Source organism: Gasterosteus aculeatus, chromosome 21 (genome assembly GCF_964276395.1).
Source record: "Gasterosteus aculeatus chromosome 21, fGasAcu3.hap1.1, whole genome shotgun sequence".
NCBI classification, from domain to species: Eukaryota; Metazoa; Chordata; class Actinopteri; order Perciformes; family Gasterosteidae; genus Gasterosteus; species Gasterosteus aculeatus.
This window is the reverse complement of record NC_135708.1, coordinates 21169688-21197325: the sequence shown is the minus strand read 5'-3', so window position 1 is coordinate 21197325 and position 27638 is coordinate 21169688. Positions and strand designations below refer to the sequence as shown.

Here is a 27638-nt window from a genome sequence, read left to right as displayed (position 1 = left end):
CCTGGTCTAGTCCAGTAGTCTCTGGTGTCAGGGTCCTGGTCTAGTCCAGTAGTCTCTGGTGTCAGGGTCCTGGTCTAGTCCAGTAGTCTCTGGTGTCAGGTTCCTGGTCTAGTCCAGTAGTCTCTGGTGTCTGGGTCCTGGTCTAGTCCAGTAGTCTCTGGTGTCAGGATCCGGGTCTAGTCCAGTAGTCTCTGGTGTCTGGGTCCTGGTCTAGTCCAGTAGTCTCTGGTGTCAGGGTCCTGGTCTAGTCCAGTAGTCTCTGGTGTCTGGGTCCTGGTCTAGTCCAGTAGTCTCTGGTGTCTGGGTCCTGGTCTAGTCCAGTAGTCTCTGGTGTCTGGGTCCTGGTCTAGTCCAGTAGTCTCTGGTGTCTGGGTCCTGGTCTAGTCCAGTAGTCTCTGGTGTCTGGGTCCTGGTTCAGTCCAGTAGTCTCTGGTGTCTGGGTCCAGTAGTCCAGTAGTCTCTGGTGTCTGGGTCCAGTAGTCCAGTAGTCTCTGGTGTCTGGGTCCTGGTCTAGTCCAGTAGTCTCTGGTGTCAGGGTCCTGGTCTAGTCCAGTAGTCTCTGGTGTCTGGGTCCTGGTCTAGTCCAGTAGTCTCTGGTGTCAGGGTCCTGGTCTAGTCCAGTAGTCTCTGGTGTCTGGGTCCTGGTCTAGTCCAGTAGTCTCTGGTGTCAGGGTCCTGGTCTAGTCCAGTAGTCTCTGGTGTCTGGGTCCTGGTCTAGTCCAGTAGTCTCTGGTGTCTGGGTCCTGGTCTAGTCCAGTAGTGTCTGGTGTCTGGGTCCTGGTCTAGTCCAGTAGTCTCTGGTGTCTGGGTCCTGGTCTAGTCCAGTAGTCTCTGGTGTCTGGGTCCTGGTCTAGTCCAGTAGTCTCTGGTGTCTGGGTCCTGGTCTAGTCCAGTAGTCTCTGGTGTCTGGGTCCAGTAGTCCAGTAGTCTCTGGTGTCTGGGTCCAGTAGTCCAGTAGTCTCTGGTGTCTGGGTCCTGGTCTAGTCCAGTAGTCTCTGGTGTCTGGGTCCTGGTCTAGTCCAGTAGTCTCTGGTGTCAGGGTCCTGGTCTAGTCCAGTAGTCTCTGGTGTCTGGGTCCTGGTCTAGTCCAGTAGTCTCTGGTGTCAGGGTCCTGGTCTAGTCCAGTAGTCTCTGGTGTCTGGGTCCTGGTCTAGTCCAGTAGTCTCTGGTGTCAGGGTCCTGGTCTAGTCCAGTAGTCTCTGGTGTCTGGGTCCTGGTCTAGTCCAGTAGTCTCTGGTGTCTGGGTCCTGGTCTAGTCCAGTAGTGTCTGGTGTCTGGGTCCTGGTCTAGTCCAGTAGTGTCTGGTGTCAGGGTCCTGGTCTAGTCCAGTGGTCTCTGGTGTCTGGGTCCTGGTCTAGTCCAGTAGTGTCTGGTGTCTGGGTCCTGGTCTAGTCCAGTAGTGTCTGGTGTCTGGGTCCTGGTCTAGTCCAGTAGTCTCTGGTGTCTGGGTCCTGGTCTAGTCCAGTAGTCTCTGGTGTCTGGGTCCTGGTCTAGTCCAGTAGTGTCTGGTAAGAGAAGCTACAACAAACAGCTGACCGTCAGGTAAACAAATGTATTTTATTCTGTATTTTAGTTTCAAGTATTCACAGAAGAAACATTTATAGTTTACAGGTATTATATTCAGTCAGAAAGCAGTGACCTGAACTCATTTACTATAAACCACAACCCAACAACACGTAGTTCCTGGACGTGCTGCATCTACTTCCAGTTTTGTGTCATTAGAACAAGACAAAGACGACTTTGACTAAATATTCTGTGTGATTGTGATTCCGGAGTCATGTGGTGACTCCATGAACAGTTCAAGGCTTTATTGATCTCCGGCTAATCTCACACCTTTCTTAGGTAGCCTACAATTAGTTTAGCTTAGCTTAGCATATCTTGGCTTAGCATAGCAACGACCACCAGAACATCTCTCTACAGAGACAAGTGAGAGCAGCTGAGTGTCGATTGATAAATAGTATTCTCTCACTGATGGTTCCATCCACATATTCGCGAGGACGGTCCGGGATGTCACAGTTTGTGATGTCACTCTGGGTCACAATGACTAATGTTTGCAATCAGGCCCGTTTCCATCGATGAGGTCATCGCCGCGTCCATTTGATCAGAGTCTCCGGGGAACGATACAAGAAGATGAGCTTGGCGTAAAGCTCCTCCTCCAACTCCAGCTCACCTGTCTCTCTCACCTGGAACAGAGAACAGCCAATGAGATCGGAGAAGCCCCCCTCGGCGTGTTGCGGAGCTCACAGAGTTTCCTCTCAGGAGTACCAGGAAGACGTCAGTGCAGAGCTTGAGGATGCGGTCGACACACGGCAGCTCCTCAAACATGATGGAGTGACTGATCCCGCTGAAGAACTCCCGCACGAACTTCCCGATGACCAGGACCACCGACGCATAGAGACCCATAATGCTGCAGGAGGAACACGACAGTGTCAGCAGTGTTAATACTACAACTACTGCAGTGACGATATTACAAGTACTGCAGTATTGATACTGCAGGTTCTGCAGTGATAATAATACAGGTACTACAGCCTCAGTAGTATTAATACTACAGGTACTGCAGTACTTGAAGGTAATGTTGTGTACCCGTATCCAGCCAGGAAGCCCAGGCTCGGAGGACTGACTTTATCACTGAACACGAACAGCTGAAGCCCCGCCTCCCTCCTGTCATTCAACAGGGATCCGCCTTCAATAGGAACCTGAGTGGCACCTGGTTGGTCGACAATCCACCAGTCCTGGATCTCCCGGCTCTGATTGGTCGACCGCTCCAGGGCCAGCAAGATGTCCATGTAGTGGTCGTCTGATTGGACCAGAGAAGAGAGCAGAACTAGTTGTTAGCAGAGTACTACAGTACCATTAGTAGTTTATGTTGTTTGTTTTATCATTTTTATATTAGTAATTTGAATTATAATCATAATGTGAACATTCAGAATGGTTTATGATCCCTTATATAAGTTCTATAATATGTCAATTTAAATGTAATAAACAAAATAGAGCTGTAGTCTTTTCGATTAGTAGTATTATCATCGTATTAGTAAACCTTTGTAGAGCTGCTCGATGGGTTTGGAGTTGGAGTCGCTCGGGGCTCGAATGAAACACGGAAACACTTCTTGTATGACCCTGAAAACACACACACTTAACACAACTCCAGCAGTAACACACACCCAGACTCAAGGCTCCGCCCCCTGTACTCACACAGGAAGTGACCTCGTCCCGTTCAGCAGCTGGATCAGCTCGAGGCGAGTCTGATCGTCCAGGTAGGTCACATGTTTACCTGACGCAAGCTCTGCCTTTGCCCCCAGACTCAGGTTCCTGTTAAAACAAAGTACTACACACAGTGATTGACCATTGATCAGACAATACTACTACTACTGCTAATACTACAGCTGCAAAATAGTACTTCCATGCAATTCGCTTTTTTGACAAAATACTTTTTAGATGAGAGTCATGACGTGAAGGCCAATCACATTGCATAATTTATTAATTATTGATCAGTAAACTGAAGCTGACCTTTGAACAGTCCAGGACAGCGTCAGGGGGAAGTGGTCCAGACGGAGGACCTGGCTCAGGTACTGCCTGCTCGGGGGGCTGATGGTCCACAGAGAGTTACTGCTGCCCTGCAGCTCCGCCACCGTCACATCCTCATGAGCATAGGCCTCCAGGAACTGCAAGGCACTCTGGGATATACACCTTGGCATCAAACTATGCGCTTTAGCACCAGAACTGCAGTTCTGTACTTAGGTACTTACAGGTGTGTAGCTGTAGGAGCTGGTGAAGGAGGTGAAGTCTTCCTCCGTCAGATCTTTGAGTTGATTCTGCTGTGCACTCATGGTAAAGATGGGCTGTGAACCACAAGAGCAGGTCGGGTTAGTACTATTACAAGTACTCCTAGTACTGCTAATAGTTGTGTGTGGCACAGGTGTGCGTGGTATAGTTGTGCGTGGCACAGGTGCGCGTGGTACAGGTGTTTGTGGTATAGTTGTGCGTGGCACAGGTGTGCGTGGTACAGGTGTGCGTGGTACAGGTGTGCGTGGTACAGGTGTTTGTGGTACAGGTGTGCGTGGTACAAGTGTTTGTGGTATAGTTGTGCGTGGCACAGGTGTGCGTGGCATAGTTGTGTGTGGTACAGGTGTTTGTGGTGTAGTTGTGGGTGGTACAGGTGTGTGTGGTACAGGTGTACGTGGTACAAGTGTACGTGGTATAGTTGTGCGTGGTACAGGTGTGCGTGGCACAGGTGTTTGTGGTATAGTTGTGTGTGGTACAGGTGTGTGTGGTACAAGTGTTTGTGGTATAGTTGTGCGTGGTACAGGTGTGCGTGGCACAGGTGTTTGTGGTACAGGTGCGCGTGGTACAGGTGTTTGTGGTATAGTTGTGCGTGGTACAAGTGTTTGTGGTATAGTTGTGCATGGCACAGGTGTGCGTGGTACAGGTGTTTGTGGTATAGTTGTGCGTGGTACAGGTGTTTGTGGTACAGGTGCGCATGGCACAGGTGTGCGTGGTACAGGTGTTTGTGGTATAGTTGTGTGTGGTACAGGTGTTTGTGGTATAGTTGTGTTTGGTACAGGTGTGCGTGGTACAGGTGTTCGTGGTATAGTTGTGCGTGGTACAGGTGTGCGTGGTACAGGTGTGCGTGGTACAGGTGTGCGTGGTACAGGTGTTTGTGGTATAGTTGTGCGTGGCACAGGTGTGCGTGATACAGGTGTTTGTGGTATAGTTGTGTGTGGTACAGGTGTGCGTGGTATAGGTGTGTTTGGTACAGGTGTGCGTGGTACAGGTGTTTGTGGTACAGTTGTGTGTGGTACAGGTGTGCGTGGTATAGGTGTGTTTGGTACAGGTGTGTGTGGTACAGGTGTTTGTGGTATAGTTGTGCGTGGCACAGGTGTGCGTGGCACAGGTGTGCGTGGTATAGGTGTGTTTGGTACAGTTGTGCGTGGCACAGGTGTGCGTGGTATAGGTGTGTTTGGTACAGGTGTGCGTGGTACAGGTGTTTGTGGTATAGTTGTGCGTGCCACAGGTGTGCGTGGTACAGGTGTGTTTGGTACAGGTGTTTGTGGTATAGCTGTGTGTGGTATAGGTGTGCGTGGTACAGGTGTGCGTGGTACAGGTGTTTGTGGTATAGTTGTGCGTGGCACAGGGGTGCGTGGTACAGGTGTTTGTGGTATAGTTGTGCGTGGCACAGGGGTGCGTGGTACAGGTGTTTGTGGTATAGTTGTGCGTGGCACAGGGGTGCGTGGTACAGGTCACCCTACCTGAAAGCCTCCCAATGTGATGGTCAGAGAGACGTCGATCGGTCGGTTGACGACGCCGGCGACGGATTTAATGAGCGACATGAAGAGCAGTGGAAACCAGACAATGCAAATCAGCAGCAGCACAATCAGACCGCCCATCCCGTACTTCACCACACGCTTCTTCTTCTGTCCCCGGGGCTGAGGGTACCTCTGTATACAAATATACACAAAAACATTCACATGTACAAGCTTCTTCTTGAACAGGGTACCCCTGTGTACAAATACACACAACATATACATACATTACATATATACACACAAAGACATATACCTTTTCAGACTCCCTCCAGCACTTTAAGACAAAGCAGTGGGCGTACACGTCCTCCACACAGATCCAAGAGGACAGAGACAACGTGGTGTCTGTCCACACCCAGTCCATCACCGCCCTCAACTCCGTCAGGAAGGGGACCAGACGGAAACTACAGACAGGTAGAGAGACGGACAGGTAAAGAGACGGACAGGTGGATGGAGGAGTAAAGAGACAGACAAGGGGGGAGACAGAATGAGAGACAGACAGTTAGGTCAGAGCTTATTGTTAAGCTGGGTTGATACCTTCCACTTACTTTTAGCCTTAGTGCTAAGCTAGGCTGGACAGCTGGACTCACCCCTGGAAGAGGAAGAGGTTGAGGTAGTTGTAGCTCTTCGTCAGGAAGTTTCCCAGAACTCGTGTTGGGTATCCAGATCGGATCTGATAGGCCGACAGGCCGAAGTAAACACACTTAACAAAGTACCAGAGCTGAGCCACCAGGTTCTGGTTGAACCGCCTGAGGGACAGACAGGCAGACAGAGAGTCTTACAGACACATAGACAGAGCTTATTATGCTAATGAGACAGCGGGCTTAGAGGACCCACCTCTCAGTGACCGTCGGCAAGATGAAGAACATCCAGAAGTGAATCCCAAAAACCAAAATCACCTGGAAGACTAGTTTCCCCAAAACGGTCTTCCTCAAATACAGAGCCCGGTCTATCACCATGGTGCCTGTAGACGAGACAGACCGATGGATGGTGAGACAGGTAGACAGGTAGACAGGCAGACAGGCAGACAGGCAAACAGGCAGACGTACCAAATTGGATCAGAACCATCACCAAGAACGCTTCAGGAACTTGGTCTTCTGAGAGGGAGGAAGTGATGTCAGCAGCCGCAGAGTGTTTCTGTATAATACAGAATAAAAGCAATTACAATAAATAAATATAACACAAGAGAAGTAAATATAATAGAATGAACCAAATAAACAGAAGTTTCCCAGTGAATCGCGAGTGCCAGAAATCAGTAAATCCTCTGAATTTACTCCGAAGGCCCAAAAGCCGAAGACGATGATGATGAAGTCGACGGTGTCGGCGAGGAACATGAGGACGTAAACATCGGTGACGGCGCTGTATTCTGGTTGGATGAGAGCTCTGAAGAAGTGAAGGACGGGACGGTAAAGAGACAAACACCTGAAGCAGAGAGAGTTATTAGCACCTCATGTTGATGTCACATCTTCATCTTTAGAGCATCGAGTTAAATGAGGGGATTCATTAAACATGCCAGATAATAAACATTATTCTTGTACCAGATTTAAATGTTTTCATCTGAGCACAATAACACTAATACGACGAGGGTAACATATCCAAATGTCGACATACAGTAAGTGCATAAGAAGTGTTGGGTTCTTATAGATTTACGTTGTTCCCAAAAGTGACAAATGTATTTATAGTTATAAGTATTTCTCCTTTCTTGTTATGTTTTGTGGTCCTAATAGAATCCACTGACAATGAGTAATGAACTGGGTTCACATTAATGTCCCTTTGTTTCACCGGACCCTGGTTAGTTGCCAGGTTGCTCTACCTGCTGACGGAGACCTTCTTGGCTCTGATGGAAAGCTCTCGGAGTTTCTCCAGCAGCAGATCCAACCTGCCGGGCCGCTGAGCTCTGGAAGTCTCGCTCCCTGAGAGCAAGAGGATGACGGAGGAAAGGTCAACCGTGCTTCTACGTGAACGAGTGCATTCGTTTACTGCAGCGGCTAATTCATCTTTGAGTCGTGAAGTGCGGTGGACATATTTAATCAAGCAGAGACACAATCCAAAGGGATGGTGAACATGTCCGTTTAAAAAACTCAGGCTTTAGGCTGCGAAGGAAACTTATCATCCTCAACTGAAAAGGTCAGGATGAGAGCTGACGAGTCAAAGATCCAACAGAACCACGTTGTCTGCATAAAGACGCTCCCGAGGTCTCCTCACCTCCATCAGGTGGAGGTGGAAGCCTCACCTTGTTGCTTTCAGCTGTCTCTGATTCTACCTGCAGGAGAGCGCTGCTGGGTGGAACTGGAGGTCGTCCGTTTCCGCCCTCGGCGCTGCGTGGTGCGCTCGGTCGGATCGATGTAGGCAAAGCCGTGGAAGGAGTCGGCTCGGTTGCCGTGAGGATGGATGGCGTCGGCCTCCATGGTGATAGTCTGGTCCCAAAGTCCGTGGCACTGATAAACAAGATTATCATTTATATTTAAGATCTTCTTACCTTGAGTGTGGCTCTATGATCTAGATCTTCTTACCTTGAGTGTGGCTCTATGATCTAGATCTTCTTACCTTGAGTGTGGCTCTATGATCTAGATCTTCTTACCTTGAGTGTGGCTCTATGATCTAGATCTTCTTACCTTGAGTGTGGCTCTATGATCTAGATCTTCTTACCTTGAGTGTGGCTCTATGATCTAGATCTTCTTACCTTGAGTATGGCTCTGTGGTGGAACAAAGCAAGAAGCTGTAGGAGGTCATACAGGACGTAGCCCTCTTTCTTCTCCACCCCAAGGATGTTTGGAGGGTGAAACGGTTTGGAGCGATCTACCTCCAGCTTCTGGTTGAACGGAAAGAAACCAAACTGGAAGAAATACTTGATGACGATGGTGACCTGAGGACAGAGACAGGTAGATGGACAAGTAGACAGATTTAGTGCAAACCACCGACCACCTGTGGACACATGACTGAATGTTTGAAACAAAGTTGTGACAGAACCTCGGTGTAGATGATGGCCGTCATCCAGAAGGTCTTGCTGGGTCGAGGGACGGACAGTGTGGCCCACAAGAAGACCAGAACAGGAAGTACCAAGGTCAGACAGCTGGCCGACACCATGTGGTTCAGCACGATGACCAGGTAGCACACGGTTTCCGACCTGATGCAAGGACTGTGTGAGTATCTTAGCAGCTTTAGAGGGATCTGAGGACTCGCCTGCGGACCAGAGCTCACCTGGCCGCCAGGATATTGTAGAGAGCGTAGCACAGCTGGAGCAGCTGGGGCTGGTCACTGTAGAAACGGTCTGACGCCTCCAGCTCCTGGTCATAGAAGGTCCTGGAAGACAAAGGGAAACTCAGCGTGAACCTCCAGCAGGTGGCGGGCGGAGGATGTCAGCTGGGACTCACCTGCTCCGCAGCAGCTCGCTGGCCGTCAGCTCCTGAGCGCGAGACGCCGCTGGACAGGAAGTGGAGGCCGAGTCGGACAGGATGTCACTCTGGTGAAAGCGCTTCCCGAATCCTTCCTCGGCCTCTTCCTCCACCTGCAGCTCCAGGCCCAGAGCGAGGCTGTAGGAGGGGGGCAGGAGGAGGGAGGAGAGGGGGGTAGGGGAGGAGGCGCTGGTCTGAATCGGCTTTGATTCTTCAGCTCTGTTAAAACAGAAAGCGAAATAATCAGGTGGGAAGCATCTAGAGGAACAATTATCATCATCGTATTCTTCCTCCACACCTCATCTGCTCGTCACCATCGTCCTCTGAAGATGAGGAGGACGATGAAGCTCCAACTCTCTCCATCCGGGTCAGTTTGGGTCGCCGTCTTTGACGGATTCTATTCACCAGGCCTTCTGGGTCATCTTCCAATGATGCTGCTGTTACTCTGTCTGGTTCAAGTCCTGAACATGGTTCACCTGAATCATCTTTGCCTGATTGTTGTTCTGGTAGAGGAAGTGGAGCTCCTCCCGATGGTGGTCTTGATGGATTGGGTTTTTGTGGACTACTCTCATCAGCATCAGAACTCACCGACTCTTCTTCCTCCCATCTTCTCTCTGCCGAGGCCTGCCGCTCGGCCTCATGGGAACTGTCGTTCAGGCCTGACTCTCTGGAGGCTCTCATCATCTGCTCTTGGTAGTAGACGTGGATCGCCTCTCTGGTGGGAACGTTACCCTGAACAAACAAGAAAGAAGCAACGCATCAACACAACTCCTCCCTCTTTGTAGTTCCAACTCGGCTGCCGTCGCTTTGCACCTGCTTGGCCTGCTGCGTCAGCATGCAGCGCTCGATGCGGAGGACGGTGGAGATGTCGATGTGCTCCTGACACAGACCGCTGAGCCAGGCAGTCAGAGAGTCCAGCAGAGCGGACAGCAGAACCCAACAGAACCGCAAGGTGCCGGAGAACCGACGCAGCACAGTGTCTGAAACACACGATTGTAAGAGACAGCTATGCATCATGGGAGCTGTAGTTGTTGAGTCTGAGTGCTTCTGGTACAATTATCACAAAGGACTCCAACCAGGTTCCTCCGCTTTCTCCTCCTCCTCTCCTTCTCCATCCTCCTCAGTGTCCTCTGTCACTTCTATCCCTAAAGCTGCGGGAGAGGTGGAGCAGTTAGTGTATCTTCTTCCTCAATTCCTCTCCCTCCTCTTTTCTTCCTATTCCTCCTTCCTCCTCCTCACCTTCTCTCTTCTCCTCCTTCCTGCTCTTCCAGAGTTTCTCCTGGTTGTTCCGAGCTCTCATTGCTGTTCTGGAATCAGTTATCCAGGCGTGATACACAAACTGCGAGCGAGAGACAGACGGACAGACAGCATCTTCATCACTCTTCATCACTTTCACTCTCTTTTGGTCAAACTTTCTCATTTCTTTGTTGTGTTTCAGATCTTTGTGAGAGCTCACCTGAAAGGCTGATTTCTCGGGTAGCTTTTCTTTCTTCTTCTTCTTCTCGTCCTCGTCCTCCTCCTCGTCCTCCTCACTGTCTGTCTCAAACAGGTAGTAATCACCGCTCCTCACCACTGCGGGCAGACAGACAGGTCAGACCTACAGACGGTAACAGAGTGACTGACAGGTGAGAGAGTGATTGTGTCAGAGGTCATGTGACTCACTGGAGGCGTGGTTTACCCAGGGTCTCCACCACTTCTTCTGGCCCCGCCCCTTCCTCTTCTCCTGATCTACATAACAGACACTCACGTCAAATTGTCTGGCGACTGACAGCCATCACCATGACAACGAATGTACACCTCATGTTGCGTTCACACCAAAACCAAAGTGAATTCTCGCCATGATTTAATCGCCCAATTAGTTTAATTCATTCATTCATTTGTCTGCATTTGCGTCTCCTTCATCCGCTTCATAGGCGCCGGAAGGGGGCGTGGCTTATCTCTGCAGCTTGTCTCCGTAAAGACAGTTATCGTCCACCATGGCAACAAACACTATGTCAGTCTGTGCTGTGTGTGTCTCCAGTGACTTTCATAAAGTGTATTGAGGCTTTGGCAGCAGTACGGCGGTGATGACGAGCGGAGCATCTCAACGCCGATTGGCTTTCGCTAGACAGCGCCGGGACGAAAAGGCGATTTATTGGCTTTGCTTCCTTCGCGTCCTTCACGCTGAATATTTGCGTACTTTGCAACAACAAACCTTCGGTGCAGAAGCTGCCTTGGGTCAAACTCAACAATTTCTCTTTTCCTTTGCGGAACTTCTTCTGTCGGGATTTTATTCGTTCCATCCTGAAGCACATGGGAGACAAGAAGTGGTTCACCGGCGGACAGGTGTGTCCATCAACATCTGGTCCCAGGTGAAACTTGTCTCAGTGCTTTGACCCTCTGAACTACTTTGCGTGTCTTACTGCCTCTTCAGAAGGTCCATGGAGGTCTTCTCCACCTCTAGCCTCGCTCTGACAGCTTTCACTGTGGACGCCTCAAAGAGCTCCGCACCCCTTTAACGCACACACACACACACACACATCAACGTGTCACCACATGTCCGTTCCTCAACATCTGTTCAGGTGTGTGATTGTGTACCTGGAGGCCAGCAGTTGTGTATTTTGTAGGTCAAGGACCACACACAGGAAGTACTGACTCCTGAAGACCCGCCTCTGAAGCAACAGGAAACAGAAGCAAACGCCGTCCCAAATGATGCCGGCCTCGTCGCTAGGCAACTCACACTGCTTACTGCTCTGCTGCTCCGCTGCAGGAAGTTATGAGTGGTAAACACCGGGCAGACAGACAGACAGACAGACAGGCAGACAGACAGACAGACAAACAGACAGACAGACAGACAGACAGGCAGGCAGGCAGGCAGACAAGACAGACAGACAGACAGACAGGTGAAGAGTAAACACCTACGTTTGGTGTACCCTTTGATGGTGCAGGCCAGACTGAAGAGCTGAATCAGCCAGCAGTGGTTTGACACCAACGACTTGATGAAACCACAGGCCAGGATCTGACCAGACAGACAGACAGGTGGAGACATTGAGACGGTTTGACTCAGAGAGGGTGAGGATGATGATGATGATGATGATGCATCTTACCGACAGGATGTTCTTCATAGTGATGACGAACACGTTGTAGCCAATTAGGAAATCCCAGTACACCAAGATGGATTTCACTGGTTTCAGCAGCAGATTTCCGCCAACCAACAGGAAGTAGAAACACGCCACCAGGTAACCCATACAGAAGATACTGATCCTGCAACAGGAAGTAGAATCACATCAAGAAGTAACCTATAAAGAAGATACCGATCCTCAAACAGAGAGTAGAAACATGTCACTAGGTAACCTGTACAAAAGACACCAAATACTTGATTGTATTAACATTATTGGTGAATATTCACGTTCAAGTTCAGGTTGCAGTGGCTCCGCCCACTCACCTAGTAGTCCCAGTAATGAAGATGATGGTGAGGACAAACCAAAACATGTAGCTGAAGATGATAAGCTTCATCATGTCCAGGTAAGACCTGCATACAAAGAGGGCAAAGGTCAGACGGACAATGAGACACCAAGAAATAAGGAGAACGGGGCGGGGGGGCTACCTGCACAGCATGAAGTCAGGGCCTGTGTTCAGACGGAGTCGCCTGATTGCATCTGGAACCTGTTCGTCATCCTCGTCCAGCTCACAGTTGTCTCCTGCGAGGATCTGAACCGACGACCGGAGCTCTTCCTCAAACACCTGCAGCTGCAGAGAGGCACCGAGGAGGAGCAAGAAGTCATCTGAAAGATTAGGAAAGAGGAGATAATGAGGGGGAGCAGGAAATCATCTCAGACGGTGGTGATGATGATGATGATGATCCTACAGAGGAGGAAGATTGGGTTTGGAGGTGTCAGGTGATCGGGCAGGAAGAGCCACTTCACCACGTTGGAGTCCATGTTGGAGGACGGAGGTCTCCATGGATAATCTGTGAGTACCAAAAAGAGTTTAAAATTCACCATTTAGCTTAGCTTAGCATGACTTGAAGAACTGAAGCTGTTATCCTAGCTTATAATGTACTACAAAATGTTTAAAATCTGAAAATAATACAGTAATAGGATATTGTATTAGTGGTCCAGACACATCCTCTCTCAGGATAGCTTAGCATAAAAATGTTTTATAAACTTCATTATGAAGTAATAATCCCCACACATTGTTTGTACCTTTACAGGCGGCCGGAGGGAACCCGATACACAGAATGTACTGGAAACATAGCAGCCCTGAGAGGAAGTAGCAGTACTTGGGCCACACTGAGGCAATGTGCCTCCTGCGCCGCTTTGATAGGACACTGATGAGACCAAAGGCATGGCCTACAGCGAACAGGTCCATCCGCTGGCCAATCACGTTCACAGCCAACAGGAAGCAGATCTGAGGAAGAGCGTGGGAATATTTTTAAACGTGAAGATGTTAGCTTATTGCTAACCTCGGGGTGTGTCTCACCTCCAGGCCAAACTTGTAGAAGAAGTAGTTGAGGAAGTACTTCACACAGCTTAGCACGCTGTCGTCCAGGTGGCGCCTGGTGATGTCATGAAACAGCGTTTTGGTGGCGGGCGGAACCTCGTTACGTCGGAGTCGGTAGAGCTCCTGGTGTCTGTAAACTGTTACCTCAAAGGCTAACAGCGCTAATATCATCAGGTTATGCTGCAGAAAGAGATTAGCATGCTGTTACGTTATCAGACCCAACTTCATCAGGTTAGACTGGTTAGCACGATGCTATGTGATGAGCATCATCATATAATGTGGAGACTGGTTAGCTAGATGCTAGATCTCACTTCATCAGCGTAGCCTGATGCTAGGCTATCAGAGTTGCTTTGTCACTCCTCACCCTCAGGTAGTCCAGCAGTTTTCCGTCAGTCTTCCGTAGCCCCACCCACTGGGCGGGGTCAACTGCACCGGCGTATAGAACAGAGCGAGACAGGTCGGCGCTGGAGTTACCTGGCTACAGAGAGACAGACAGGTATGGTACCGCTACAGGAGGCTTTCTGGGGGGGTAACAGACAGACAGGTATTTGGCCAGTGTGGATGGATGTTGTTGACATGGTTACCATGGTGCAGTTGGAGGAGTATCTGAAGGGCTGGACAATGTTGAGCTGGTACAACATCTTACAGACAGTCACCACACAGGTCCAAACTGTACAGACTCCTAACAGCAGGGGGCGCCACGCCCTGTAGGGCAGAGCCACGGCCACACACAGCACGAACAGCAGGTTAAACACGCACACCTGCAGAGAGACAGACAGGTTCAACACACACACACACACCTATAGGGACAGACAGACAGGTTTTACACGCTCACCTATAGAGGTCAAACTGAAAGACAGACAGATCTCACCTCCTTTACACAGACCCAGATGATGTAGCAGGAGACGATCTTAACTATGTGGAGTTCCAGGATCCACCACAGAAGGTGCTGCAGGCGCTGCAAGGAGAGGAGGAGGCGCAAGAACAAAACAGAGAGACGGTCCACCACCAACCTCCAGGAGACCAGCACTGAGGACGAGAGAACAGGAGTGAACTTCCTGTATGGAAGAGTCCCAGGTGTGATGATGTCTATGCAGCTACCTTTGATATGCTCAGACAGGGTTTCCCTCTCAAACACACAGGGGTAGTCCTCCTCCTCTTTTATCCATTTCTCTTCTGTCTCCTCCTCTTCACACTCCCTCTGTCCTCGGCTCTTCTCCGCCTCCAGGAGGAGTTGAGGGGTTTCACACACCGACAGGTCGAACAGGCTGCCGTCGGAGTGGACCAGCCTGCAGAGAGAGACAGGTGAGAAGAAGTATAATAAACTTCATTCAGGTACGTAGCCCAGAACGGGGATTCTTCACAGAGGTCTGAGGACCATCTACAGAGATCTGAGTACCCTTTGAGAGGGTCTGGGGACTATCAAATGTTATTACGGCTTGTCTCCAGCTGTTCTATGACCTCTGACCCGCAAGTAGAGCTGTGTGTTACCTGGTGATGGTGCTGTTGTGCGTGTCCACCACAGTCTTCAGGTCGGTCAGCTGCAGGAATGGCTTGTGGAAGTAATGCAGGTGAACGATGCACACCTGAGGAACATGGTCAGGAGTCAACTTCCACATGACATGTGGCGCACACTGTCTCTGTGGAAATGTGAGAGTACCAAGAGGAACGCAGCAGGGATGAAGATCCTGGTGAAGAGAACGGGAACCGAGAACTTCTCCAAACCAATGTCCTCCAACCTGGACAGGTAATAATGACAGTAAAGACCATGGAGAGAGAAGAGACAGGAGAGACATTAGAGACATTATAGATGGAAGAAATATTACAGACATCAGAGATATGAGGGATATGGACAGAGACAGTACCTGTGGGTACTCATTCGTGTCTTTTAGTACACGTTTGTGTCTTTGAGTACCTGTGTGTACTCGTTTGTGTCCTTGAGTACCTGTGAGTACTTAATCCGGTGTAGTAGCTCCAGGTGTGGAGGGACGAAGGGAACTGGAAGGTGTAGACCAGGATGAGAACCAACATGGAGTAAACCACCACGGCTACCCAGAAACCCCTGAGCATGGCACGCCAACGCTCATAGTTCAACTACAGAGAGAAAGACAGGTAGAGAGACAGATTCAAAGTATGTAAAGGCACATCTTGATAGAGTCCTGAGTATCTAAACTCTAAATCCCAGTTCTTAGGTTTTTAAGGAGTGGTATCAGCGAGACATACAGCTGCAGTACTTGTAGTACTTGCAGTACTTGCAGTATTACCTGGTAGAGGGCGGCGCAGTAGAGGAACATAACCATGTAGATGACTTTGTAGAGGACGATTTTTCCCTCAAAACTAACAAAGAAGAACATTGTTCCGCAGACATAGATCCAGTATTTGACAAACATCCTGGTAACCACGGCAACAAGGGCCTCCATCTTGACCGCTCCTTCTCCTCCTGTGTGCAGGAGCAGCACCTCCTCGTACGACACCTCCTCCTTCTCCTGCACGTCCTCATCGGCACTCGGCTGCTCCTCTAACGGACGTAAAACAAGAGGGAGACGGACCAGGTAATGAGACATGTGTGCAGTGAGACAGACCAGGTAATGAGACATGTGTGCAGTGAGACAGACCAGGTAATGAGACATGTGCGCAGTGAGACAGACCAGGTAATGAGACATGTGTGCAGTGAGACAGACCAGGTAATGAGACATGTGTGCAGTGAGACAGACCAGGTAATGAGACATGTGTGCAGTGAGACAGACCAGGTAATGAGACATGTGCGCAGTGAGACAGACCAGGTAATGAGACATGTGCGCAGTGAGACAGACCAGGTAATGAGACATGTGTGCAGTGAGACAGACCAGGTAATGAGACATGTGTGCAGTGAGACAGACCAGGTAATGAGACATGTGTGCAGTGAGACAGACCAGGTAATGAGACATGTGCGCAGTGAGACAGACCAGGTAATGAGACATGTGCGCAGTGAGACAGACCAGGTAATGAGACATGTGTGCAGTGAGACAGACCAGGTAATGAGACATGTGTGCAGTGAGACAGACCAGGTAATGAGACATGTGTGCAGTGAGACAGACCAGGTAATGAGACATGTGTGCAGTGAGACAGACCAGGTAATGAGACATGTGCGCAGTGAGACAGACCAGGTAATGAGACATGTGTGCAGTGAGACAGACCAGGTAATGAGACATGTGTGCAGTGAGACAGACCAGGTAATGAGACATGTGCGCAGTGAGACAGACCAGGTAATGAGACATGTGTGCAGTGAGACAGACCAGGTAATGAGACATGTGCGCAGTGAGACAGACCAGGTAATGAGACATGTGTGCAGTGAGACAGACCAGGTAATGAGACATGTGTGCAGTGAGACAGACCAGGTAATGAGACATGTGCGCAGTGAGACAGACCAGGTAATGAGACATGTGTGCAGTGAGACAGACCAGGTAATGAGACATGTGCGCAGTGAGACAGACCAGGTAATGAGACATGTGTGCAGTGAGACAGACCAGGTAATGAGACATGTGCGCAGTGAGACAGACCAGGTAATGAGACATGTGTGCAGTGAGACAAACCAGGTAATGAGACATGTGCGCAGTGAGACAGACCAGGTAATGAGACATGTGCGCAGTGAGACAGACCAGGTAATGAGACATGTGCGGAGTGAGACAGACCAGGTAATGAGCCATGTGTGCAGTGAGACAGACCAGGTAATGAGACATGTGCGCAGTGAGACAGACCAGGTAATGAGACATGTGCGCAGTGAGACAGACCAGGTAATGAGACATGTGTGGAGTGAGACAGACCAGGTAATGACACATGTGCGCAGTGAGACAGACCAGGTAATGAGACATGTGCGCAGTGAGACAGACCAGGTAATGAGACATGTGTGGAGTGAGACAGACCAGGTAATGAGACATGTTTGTAGTGAGACAGATGTCTTACCCAACGTGTGGACGGTGATGTGAGACAGCTGTCTGTCTCTCTGTCTGTCTCTCTTCTCAGTTAGCGCCTGACGCAGCAGCAACCAGAAGGTCAAGAGACACAACAACTGCAACGACAACAACAGTAGTATCAGTACAAGTAGTAGTTGTAGTACATGTAGTAGTAGTAGTAGTAGTAGTACCTTGGAGGCCAGCTCACTGCAGGGATCTTCTTTCCTCGGGAACAGTCCCGGGACTTCTCGGATGGGGGGGAAGCTGTAGACATACTGCAGGAGGACCAGCAGGTTGCCGTAGGCGACCAGCCAGGGCGATGACATCAGCGTGTACCGGCGACGCTCTCGCATCATCCAGAGGACGCACGACCACAGCAGCAGCACACACGTCAGCCAGGACACGTATGTGATTGGCCACGCCATCATGGCAATCAGAGCACAGATGTAACTCTGCTTGAGGAGGAAAGTGAACGCCCTAGACGCAGCACTGACTCCCTCTTCCTCCCTTCTCCTCTCCTCCTCCTCCTCTTCTCTCATCGTTGTCCTCCTCCTCTCCTCTTCATCCTCTCCCTGCTCCTCCTCCGCACGCGTCTCCAACGTGTCTACAGCATCAAACACAGATAAGAACCGCCATCATGAAGGTCACTGTCTGTCCTATGACACCATCATGTCCCCAATGGTACCTGTCTGTCCTGTGGGATACCTGTCTACCTCTCTACAGTATCCTTCAACCCATAAACTCACCTGATTGGCTGAGAGAGTAGTGAGACGCGGCGTAAGCATCCAATTCAAATACTTTGCTCTGGGTAGACGGGGCAAACGCGTCAGAGGGACTGTCATCGGTGGATGATACCTAGAGACGGACCAAGAGACAGAATGGGGACTTTAAACAACAAAATTGAATTCTGTGTATTCATGAAATGATCACAATAATGAATGAAAGCGTAATATGTATTTTTTTGTTTCCGTACGCCTCGGCACTCGGGACGATCGTGAGCTCTCCTCCACGACTCTCTCCGTCCCTCCGCTGTGATGTCACTGCCGACCTCATCGCTCAAGTTGCTGGTGGCAGTTATGATGTCACCGCTCCCGCTGATGGCTGACTCCTCCCTCTCTATGCCCCACCACCCAACGCCATCGATTAGCTGCAGAAACATGTGACACACTTCAGCCAATTAGAGCGTCTTTCCTTCTCACCGTCCCGTCCCTTCCTGACTGGCAGGACCATACAGATGTTTATCTCTGCCAACTCCATTTGGAAAGTGATATATATATATATAGTTTTAAACTTGTTTTAAACATGTTTACTGCCATTTCATTGCTTCTTCTGCTCCTTTACGCATTATCTTTGACATGTTTGAAATAGATCTGATATATAAAATGACATCATACTGTAACATTATGACTGTATGACATCATAAGCAGAAGTTCTAACATGCTGTATGATGTCATCCTGTGTTGCGTGACATCACCTGGTTCCTCCACAGAGTGGCCACAGTGTGGTAGAGCAGCATCAGCATCAAAGGACTGGTGAAGTGAAACCAGCTTAGCTCAGAGTTCACCTGCATCCTCCAGGGGGCAGAACAGTTCACGGAGACCAGGGGCAGCAAGCCAAACAGACTGCAGTGGAGACATGCACCATCAGTAGACCATAAACCAATCAATCGATCGACACATTAATGAATCGACCCGTCAATGAAATAAGACTGAGATCTACTGTTGATTTACAGGAACATGTTGTTGTGAAGAAAGTCTGTGTTTGTCTCAACCTGTAATTAAGTTCCTTCTCTGACTCCACATGGTGGAGGTGTGTTACATGGTGGTGGTGTGTTACGTGGTGGTGGTGTGTTACATGGTGGTGGTGTGTTACCTGGTGGTGGTTTGCTACATGGTGGTGGTGTGTTACATGATAAAACTGTATTTCCTGATGTAGGTGTGTTGCGTTACATGGTGAAGGTGCGTTACCTGACGGAGGTGCGGTTTGGGGGCCACGCCTCCTGCAAGGAGGGCAGCTGGTAGCAGTAGAGGAGCAGGAAATGGAATGAGGAGTAGAGCAATGACACCACAGACACACACCTGAAGAGAAGGGGCGGGACCCGGCCTGACCACGCCCACCAGGTACACAACACCTGGAAACAGACGAGGTAGGGGAGGGAGGAGAGAGAGGGGAACATGATACCTGGAAAGGGAAGAAGAAGAGAGGGTTCCACTAGTTACCTTCCTGATGGGTTCTACTGGTTATTTTAAAGTACCGTATTTTTCGGACTATAAGGCGCACTTCACATTGACAGTGCGCCTTATACATGAATTCTTGTTGTGCTTACTGACCTCGAACCAATTTGAAGTGGTACACTGCGCTCAAAGATCAGTCAACATGTTTTAGAACGACTGGTGAGCGACGAAGCCGATTGTCGGAGCATTACGCTGGCAACGATAAACCGCTACTGGGTTCTACTAGTTACCTTAAAGTACTGTACTGGGTTCTACTAGTTACCTTAAAGTACTGTACTGGGTTCTACTAGTTACCTTAAAGTACTGTACTGGGTTCTACTAGTTACCTTAAAGTACTGTACTGGGTTCTATTGGTTACCTTAAAGTACTGTACTGGGTTCTACTAGTTACCTTAAAGTACTGTACTGGGTTATATTGGTTACCTTAAAGTACTGTACTGGGTTCTACTAGTTACCTTAAAGTACTGTACTGGGTTCTACTAGTTATTTTAAAGTACTGTACTGGGTTCTACTAGTTACCTTAAAGTACTGTACTGGGTTCTACTAGTTACCTTAAAGTACTGTACTGGGTTATATTGGTTACCTTAAAGTACTGTACTGGGTTCTACTAGTTACCTTAAAGTACTGTACTGGGTTCTACTAGTTACCTTAAAGTACTGTACTGGGTTCTACTAGTTACCTTAAAGTACTGTACTGGGTTCTACTAGTTATTTTAAAGTACTGTACTGGGTTCTACTAGTTATTTTAAAGTAATGTACTGGGTTCTACTAGTTACCTTAAAGTACTGTACTGGGTTCTACTAGTTATTTTAAAGTACTGTACTGGGTTCTATTGGTTACCTTAAAGTACTGTACTGGGTTCTACTAGTTACCTTAAAGTACTGTACTGGGTTATATTGGTTACCTTAAAGTACTGTACTGGGTTCTACTAGTTACCTTAAAGTACTGTACTGGGTTCTACTAGTTATTTTAAAGTACTGTACTGGGTTATACTAGTTACCTTAAAGTACTGTACTGGGTTCTACTAGTTACCTTAAAGTACTGTACTGGGTTCTACTAGTTACCTTAAAGTACTGTACTGGGTTCTATTGGTTACCTTAAAGTACTGTACTGGGTTCTACTAGTTACCTTAAAGTACTGTACTGGGTTATATTGGTTACCTTAAAGTACTGTACTGGGTTCTACTAGTTACCTTAAAGTACTGTACTGGGTTCTACTAGTTATTTTAAAGTACTGTACTGGGTTCTACTAGTTACCTTAAAGTACTGTACTGGGTTCTACTAGTTATTTTAAAGTACTGTACTGGGTTCTACTAGTTACCTTAAAGTACTGTACTGGGTTCTACTAGTTACCTTAAAGTACTGTACTGGGTTCTATTGGTTACCTTAAAGTACTGTACTGGGTTCTACTAGTTACCTTAAAGTACTGTACTGGGTTATATTGGTTACCTTAAAGTACTGTACTGGGTTCTACTAGTTACCTTAAAGTACTGTACTGGGTTCTACTAGTTATTTTAAAGTACTGTACTGGGTTCTACTAGTTACCTTAAAGTACTGTACTGGGTTCTACTAGTTACCTTAAAGTACTGTACTGGGTTCTATTGGTTACCTTAAAGTACTGTACTGGGTTCTACTAGTTATTTTAAAGTACTGTACTGGGTTCTACTAGTTACCTTAAAGTACTGTACTGGGTTCTACTAGTTATTTTAAAGTACTGTACTGGGTTCTACTAGTTACCTTAAAGTACTGTACTGGGTTCTATTGGTTACCTTAAAGTACTGTACTGGGTTCTACTAGTTACCTTAAAGTACTGTACTGGGTTATATTGGTTACCTTAAAGTACTGTACTGGGTTCTACTAGTTACCTTAAAGTACTGTACTGGGTTCTACTAGTTATTTTAAAGTACTGTACTGGGTTATACTAGTTACCTTAAAGTACTGTACTGGGTTCTACTAGTTACCTTAAAGTACTGTACTGGGTTCTACTAGTTATTTTAAAGTACTGTACTGGGTTCTACTAGTTACCTTAAAGTACTGTACTGGGTTCTACTAGTTATTTTAAAGTACTGTACTGGGTTCTACTAGTTACCTTAAAGTACTGTACTGGGTTCTACTAGTTACCTTAAAGTACTGTACTGGGTTCTATTGGTTACCTTAAAGTACTGTACTGGGTTCTACTAGTTATTTTAAAGTACTGTACTGGGTTATACTAGTTACCTTAAAGTACTGTACTGGGTTCTACTAGTTACCTTAAAGTACTGTACTGGGTTCTACTAGTTACCTTAAAGTACTGTACTGGGTTCTACTAGTTATTTTAAAGTACTGTACTGGGTTCTACTAGTTACCTTAAAGTACTGTACTGGGTTCTACTAGTTATTTTAAAGTACTGTACTGGGTTCTACTAGTTACCTTAAAGTACTGTACTGGGTTCTACTAGTTACCTTAAAGTACTGTACTGGGTTCTACTAGTTACCTTAAAGTACTGTACTGGGTTCTACTAGTTATTTTAAAGTACTGTACTGGGTTCTACTAGTTACCTTAAAGTACTGTACTGGGTTCTACTAGTTACCTTAAAGTACTGTACTGGGTTCTATTGGTTACCTTAAAGTACTGTACTGGGTTCTACTAGTTATTTTAAAGTACTGTACTGGGTTATACTAGTTACCTTAAAGTACTGTACTGGGTTCTACTAGTTACCTTAAAGTACTGTACTGGGTTCTACTAGTTACCTTAAAGTACTGTACTGGGTTCTACTAGTTATTTTAAAGTACTGTACTGGGTTCTACTAGTTACCTTAAAGTACTGTACTGGGTTCTACTAGTTATTTTAAAGTACTGTACTGGGTTCTACTAGTTACCTTAAAGTACTGTACTGGGTTCTACTAGTTACCTTAAAGTACTGTACTGGGTTCTACTAGTTACCTTAAAGTACTGTACTGGGTTCTATTGGTTACCTGTGAGTCCCAGTAGGACCGTCAGCAGGACTTTCCCTCCAGTCGTTGTCATGTTTCCCAGCATCTTTCTGGTTTTTAACACCAGTATCTCCATTTCAACCAGAACCCTGTTCCTGCTTCCTTCCCCCTCCTCCCCCTCCTCCCCCTCCTCCCCCTCCTCCTCCTCCCCCTCCTGCTCCTCCTCCTCCTCCAGCACAGAGTCCTCCTCAAACATCAGCTCATCCTGCGTCTCCTCCTCCTGCTGGGGCTGAAACACACTCAGATTAATTCAAATGTATGAACAAACACATTTATTTTATGGTTATAGACTCATGTTCAGGATGTTCAACACGACAAACACTCGTCTTCTTCTTCCTAAAGTCCTCACACACCACCTGAACAAAAGCTTGTTTCAGTGTGTCCACCTAGGACCTCATTGTCCTCCAGCTGGAGAACGAGGAGGACAACCTCGTGTTCTGGTTTCATGTTATCAAACAGACTCCGACAGTTCAGTTAATAATCGGATTGAACCTGAAACCGGATCATTATAGTGTGTGTGTGTGTGTGTGTGTGTGTGTGTGTGTGTGTGTGTGTTACTGCCCTGATGGAGTCGCATAATGAGGTTACATTTAATAAATAGCTTACTGAGTTACACACTAATAGACAGGAAACATTGTTAAGAAACAAGAGGAGACGACTTAACCCAGTTACACCTGCTTCCTTAGTGTGTGTGTGTGTGTGTTTGTGTGTGTGTGTGTGTTACCTGCATGTGTGTGTCCTCATTCAGTCTTCCAATTAACCTCATGGTCAGCAGACCAACAACCAGCACGCCAACATCTGGAAACACCTGTCTCACGGCCGAGCCTGGATCACTTCCTGTCAGACTGATGCAGACAGACAGACAGACAGACAGAGGGAGACAGAAAGACAGACAGACAGAGGGAGACAGACAGAGAGACAGACAGACAGACAGACAGAGGGAGACAGAAAGACAGACAGAGAGAGAGAGACAGAGAGACAGACAGACAGACAGACAGAGGGAGACAGAAAGACAGACAGAGAGAGAGAGACAGACAAACAGAGGGAGACAGACAGACAAACAGAGAGACAGAGAGACAGACAGAGGGAGACAGACAGACAAACAGAGGGAGACAGACAGACAAACAGAGAGACAGAGAGACAGACAGAGGGAGACAGACAGACAAACAGAGAGACAGACAGAGGGAGACAGAGAGACAGACAGACAGAGGGAGACAGAGAGACAGACAGACAGAGGGAGACAGAAAGACAGACAGACAAACAGGGAGACAGAAAGACAGACAGAGAGAGACACACAAACAGAGGGAGACAGACAGACAGACAGAGAGACAGACAGACAGAGGGAGACAGAGAGACAGACAGAGGGAGACAGACAAACAGACAGAGGGAGACAGACAGACAAACAGACAGAGGGAGACAGACAGAGAGACAGACAGAGAGACAGACGTTCCCGATTAGTCACACAGGGATTTATTGATAATATAATAAACAATAATAATAATAAAATAAATAATAATAAAACTATAAATGAATCAAATAATTATAAAATAATGATCATTTATACAAACTAAACTAAAATGAATGATTCTTCCCTGATTAGTTTTACATTTGATTCAAATACTATTTTCTAGTTTTGTCCCACTTATTCACACTCAGACTGAAGGCGTGTGTGACCACAGCGTGAGGACGTGTGAGCCGGACCTGGTCCAAGGTTCAGCTTAGGTTTAGATTTATACCAGGGAGTGCCGCGTCCGCGACGGTCCCCACAGGGATAGATGTACAGGGATGTGTGTGTGTGTGGGGTGTTTGCAGCGCCACGAAGTCCAGACAGAGAGACGACACACACACACGCACGCACGCGCACATGCACGCGCACGCACACGCACACGCACACGCGCACGCACGCACACACACACACTAGAGGTGCTCTGGGATCCTGAAGGACACAAACATCACTTCACCATCAACTCTCTCCCTGATTGCATCAACTTTGCTAAGCCTCAAACGCCCCCATCATCATCATCATTTCTGGTCGCATGAATCCTGTCATTGGCGCTGTGATGGAGAGGGGGCGTGGCTTATCACCCTAAAGACCGTTCAACTTTCCGGCATTGTTTTTCCTTTACATCATCCATGAAAGACATAGCGACACACACGCTCCCAGCATTACATGATGCTAGCCGTTAGCCCATTTGATAGCTCGTCGGCTCAGATCTGCGACCCGGCTTGACCTCATCATACTTCTCTGCTGAGGCCACTGTGCCGTTGAGAGACACATCCAAACACGCGTTATCACTGTGTAAAGTTCCTTAATGTTGCTTAATATTGAGTAAAAAAAATACCCTACGCTATAATGTACGATCTTCAGTGCAGTAATAGGATGCTGTAAAAAGGTTGTTTGTTCAAAGTTGTCTTGTAAAACTACAGTGAACCTGAGCAAAGCAACATTGAACAAAGTGTATTTATTAAAATGTCATCCTCCATTTTTTCTGATTTGGCAATTGTCTGCAGGACGTCAGTGACAGCAGGGGAGCCTCTGAATGCTAACATGCTATCGCGCCGCAGCCCAATGCCATTTTGTTGCAAAAGTTGGAAAAATGGTCTATTTCGGCATTGGGCCCAAATTTGTAGAGAACAAACCCGCCGTGCTGTTACAAATTTGCGTCGCTCCAGGATCATAACGTCTAATAAATCATTTGCGTTGATCTTGGCGGCATAAGAGCTTCCTCTTGCACGTGCTGCAGTACCTCAGTCTGCCTGGGGGGGCGCTAATATCTGATGTGACATTGACAGGGGTTAAGGAGGTGTCCAACACTTGAACTCTTTCTTACCTGACCAGGCCGAGCTGAGCCAGAGTTTTGTGCCACGACGTACCTGCAGACAGATAGGTCATGTTTAGAGGGAGAGACAGACGGCTCATACACAAAGAGACAGACAGTCGTAGAAACAGACAGATAGATGGGTGGACAGACAGGTGGGCGGACGGACGGGTGTCTCACAGTTGTTGTCTGGCTGCAGCGTGGTGGACTTCAGCTGGAAGAAAGACTGAAGCAACAGGAAGAGGAAGCTGGAGACGCACACGGCCTTCACACAGGGACACGCGTTACCTAGGAGACGAGACGGAGACGGAGACGTTACCCTGCGATCGAACCGCCGGCATCAACCGGATTAAGGGGAGGAGCTAAACTTCTGATGTCAGCACGGCAACAGGAGCGGGATGTTTACTGTCATTACATCTGTTTCCTCGGGAAGCAATCACTTCCTGTGCTCACCTGAAGAGTGTGTGTCTGTGTGAGTGTTTGTGTGTCTGTCTGTGTGAGTGTTTGTGTGTCTGTCTGTGTGAGTTCAAGCTTTATTATTGTTTATTTTGTTTGGTAGCCCTAAATCAGCCAGTCACAGCGAACAACAACAAACAATGTACAAGACAAAAATACACAAGATGAATAACAATGTGAGTGTGTGTGTGTGTGTGTGTGTGTGTGTGTGTGTGTGTGTGTGTGTGTGAGAGCCTCAGGCAGCAACAGATTTACAGCAGGTATGACATCATGATGAAATAACATGTGATTAAGATGATGTCATTCGATCAACAGCTGGTTGCATGAAACAAAGAAGAGGGTCCTGGTCTGCTCTTGATCAGTGTTGATCTTATTGTTGGAATGCATTAACGATGCATTCCAAGTATTGTTCTTCGAATCTTTATTTCTTCATCTTCATCTTCTTCTTCTATTTCTTCCGCGCCACCTTTCAACTCCTTCACACTTTCAGCTATTAAAACCGTTCAAATATTAAAATGTTCAGCTCCTTTCTGGCTTGAGGGCTATGACTTTTCAGCTTTCTACCTCTTATGCTTGAATTTATATAAATCAATAATCGTTAATATTTTAACATGGTTTTCAAATGGAGTTTGCTTTTCAAATCCTCTTCAACTTCTTCAACTTTCAGATTTTTCAGCTACGCCAATCTTTCAGCTACAGACACCATTTCAACTCTCAAATGTTGACACAAGTCTTAACTATTTTATGAAAAAAACTGCTTCTTGATATCTATTGTACTTTTTTCATAATCACTGATTATGTTTCACTAGTTCTTCGCTCCGTTTCTGACTTTTACATGAGTGTGTATTGCGTCTGCTAGAGTGGAGAGCTCGAGGCTAGAGTGTGGGGCATCGCAGGAATCTGGTTAAAAAAGTATGGAACTTCTGTCCTTGCAGCCAAAGTATACACTCTAGAGGCTTCATTTCTTCAGATTAATGAGGGTATGGTTGTGCTGATTGGATTAATGTGTTCATGGAATCCCAGAGTTCTTTAGTTTTGGCGCAAGGAGTGTTTGAGTGACACAACCTCTGCCAAAAGCCCCATAGGCTCCAATACAAATCTGCCGACATATTTCTCACAAAAATCCACAAGGTACACGTTTTGTCAACGGCCATAGGAGCCGTATTTATTACCGGACAGACATAAAAACACATCCACGAGTTCGGTAGAGTCTTGGGTCTCATACAAACGCCGTATTTTTTAGATAGCTGTTATAGTTTTGCGCTGGTTCTCATTTGTTTGAGGTGTGGATTCTGTGTAACTCGCTGTCCTGTGTCTGCACTTTTGCAGCCGCACAGGTGCGCCGTTGCCGTGGTTACTCGTAAACACGCTGCAGTATCTCTGTGTGTGACTCACAGCTGCTCCTTGTGACCTGATTAGTGGAGTCACATGACGCAGCTATGCTTTCTGTCAACAGACCAATATGATAAAGACACTCGCCCCCCCTCCCCCCTCCACCCTGACCTCTACTTACTGTTAATCACTCTCAGTCAGTCAGTCAGTCTAATTCTCCTCCCCTCTCCCTCTCTTCCTCACCACCATTCCCTTCCTCACCCTCTCACCCTCCCTCCCTCTATCTACACCCCCCCACCCCACCCAATCCAATAGGTGCGCCGTTGCCGTGGTTACTCGTAAACACGCTGCAGTATCTCTGTGTGTGACTCACAGCTGCTCCAATGACGTGATTAGTGGAGTCACATGACGCAGCTATGCTTTCTGTCAACAGACCAATATGATAAAGACACTCGCCCCCCCTCCCCCCTCCACCCTGACCTCTTCTCACTGTTAATCACTCAGTCAGTCAGCATGTCTGTCTATTTCTCCTCCTCTCTCTCTCCCTCTATCTCTTCCTCACCACCCCTCCCTTCCTCACCCTCTCACCCTCCCTCCCTCTATCTACACCCCCCCAACCCACCCAATCCAATAATTTCAAAATAAAAGCCACATGGAGGGAATTTTTACTGTAATGTTTGTGATGAGGCCTATTAATTAAAAACTTCTTAGTTTGAATAA

General features: G+C 47.7%; 1 protein-coding gene across 5 annotated transcripts in view; it reads right to left on the bottom strand.

Moving 5' to 3' along the window:
- Positions 1-1538: 1538 nt before the first annotated feature.
- Positions 1539-27638, bottom strand: part of LOC120813124 (piezo-type mechanosensitive ion channel component 2-like) — a 31845-nt gene continuing 5745 nt past the window's right edge. The window contains exons 3-55 of one of the 5 annotated variants that reach the window (XM_078096509.1): positions 25311-25418; positions 25143-25185; positions 23036-23156; positions 22294-22540; positions 19077-19290; positions 18584-18731; positions 18083-18256; positions 17856-17964; positions 17301-17713; positions 17120-17225; positions 15442-15695; positions 15123-15271; positions 14838-14916; positions 14669-14763; positions 14279-14466; positions 14049-14206; positions 13762-13938; positions 13542-13655; positions 13157-13357; positions 12880-13084; positions 12543-12644; positions 12282-12459; positions 12120-12206; positions 11782-11938; positions 11597-11693; positions 11273-11438; positions 11098-11187; positions 10890-10978; positions 10358-10423; positions 10152-10267; positions 9935-10034; positions 9772-9846; positions 9509-9675; positions 8994-9427; positions 8675-8914; positions 8502-8603; positions 8271-8427; positions 7984-8166; positions 7564-7738; positions 7114-7213; positions 6575-6722; positions 6350-6437; positions 6138-6264; positions 5891-6049; positions 5557-5704; positions 5247-5435; positions 3747-3839; positions 3508-3674; positions 3193-3309; positions 3038-3117; positions 2584-2797; positions 2266-2407; positions 1539-2183 (exon numbers count right to left, since the gene is read on the bottom strand). In XM_078096509.1, the coding sequence (XP_077952635.1) occupies positions 2082-2183; positions 2266-2407; positions 2584-2797; positions 3038-3117; positions 3193-3309; positions 3508-3674; positions 3747-3839; positions 5247-5435; positions 5557-5704; positions 5891-6049; positions 6138-6264; positions 6350-6437; positions 6575-6722; positions 7114-7213; positions 7564-7738; positions 7984-8166; positions 8271-8427; positions 8502-8603; positions 8675-8914; positions 8994-9427; positions 9509-9675; positions 9772-9846; positions 9935-10034; positions 10152-10267; positions 10358-10423; positions 10890-10978; positions 11098-11187; positions 11273-11438; positions 11597-11693; positions 11782-11938; positions 12120-12206; positions 12282-12459; positions 12543-12644; positions 12880-13084; positions 13157-13357; positions 13542-13655; positions 13762-13938; positions 14049-14206; positions 14279-14466; positions 14669-14763; positions 14838-14916; positions 15123-15271; positions 15442-15695; positions 17120-17225; positions 17301-17713; positions 17856-17964; positions 18083-18256; positions 18584-18731; positions 19077-19290; positions 22294-22540; positions 23036-23156; positions 25143-25185; positions 25311-25418 (7958 nt within the window). In that variant the 3' untranslated portion in view covers positions 1539-2081. Of the gene's footprint in view, positions 2184-2265; positions 2408-2583; positions 2798-3037; positions 3118-3192; positions 3326-3507; positions 3675-3746; positions 3840-5246; positions 5436-5556; positions 5705-5890; positions 6050-6137; positions 6265-6349; positions 6438-6574; positions 6723-7113; positions 7214-7563; positions 7739-7983; positions 8167-8270; positions 8428-8501; positions 8604-8674; positions 8915-8993; positions 9428-9508; positions 9676-9771; positions 9847-9934; positions 10035-10151; positions 10268-10357; positions 10424-10889; positions 10979-11097; positions 11188-11272; positions 11439-11596; positions 11694-11781; positions 11939-12119; positions 12207-12281; positions 12460-12542; positions 12645-12879; positions 13085-13156; positions 13358-13541; positions 13656-13761; positions 13939-14048; positions 14467-14668; positions 14764-14837; positions 14917-15122; positions 15272-15441; positions 15696-17119; positions 17226-17300; positions 17714-17855; positions 17965-18082; positions 18257-18583; positions 18732-19076; positions 19291-22293; positions 22541-23035; positions 23157-25142; positions 25186-25310; positions 25419-27638 lie in introns of all 5 variants that reach the window. The other 4 variants (XR_013454238.1, XR_013454240.1, XR_013454239.1 and 1 more) reach the window with 4 other exon arrangements.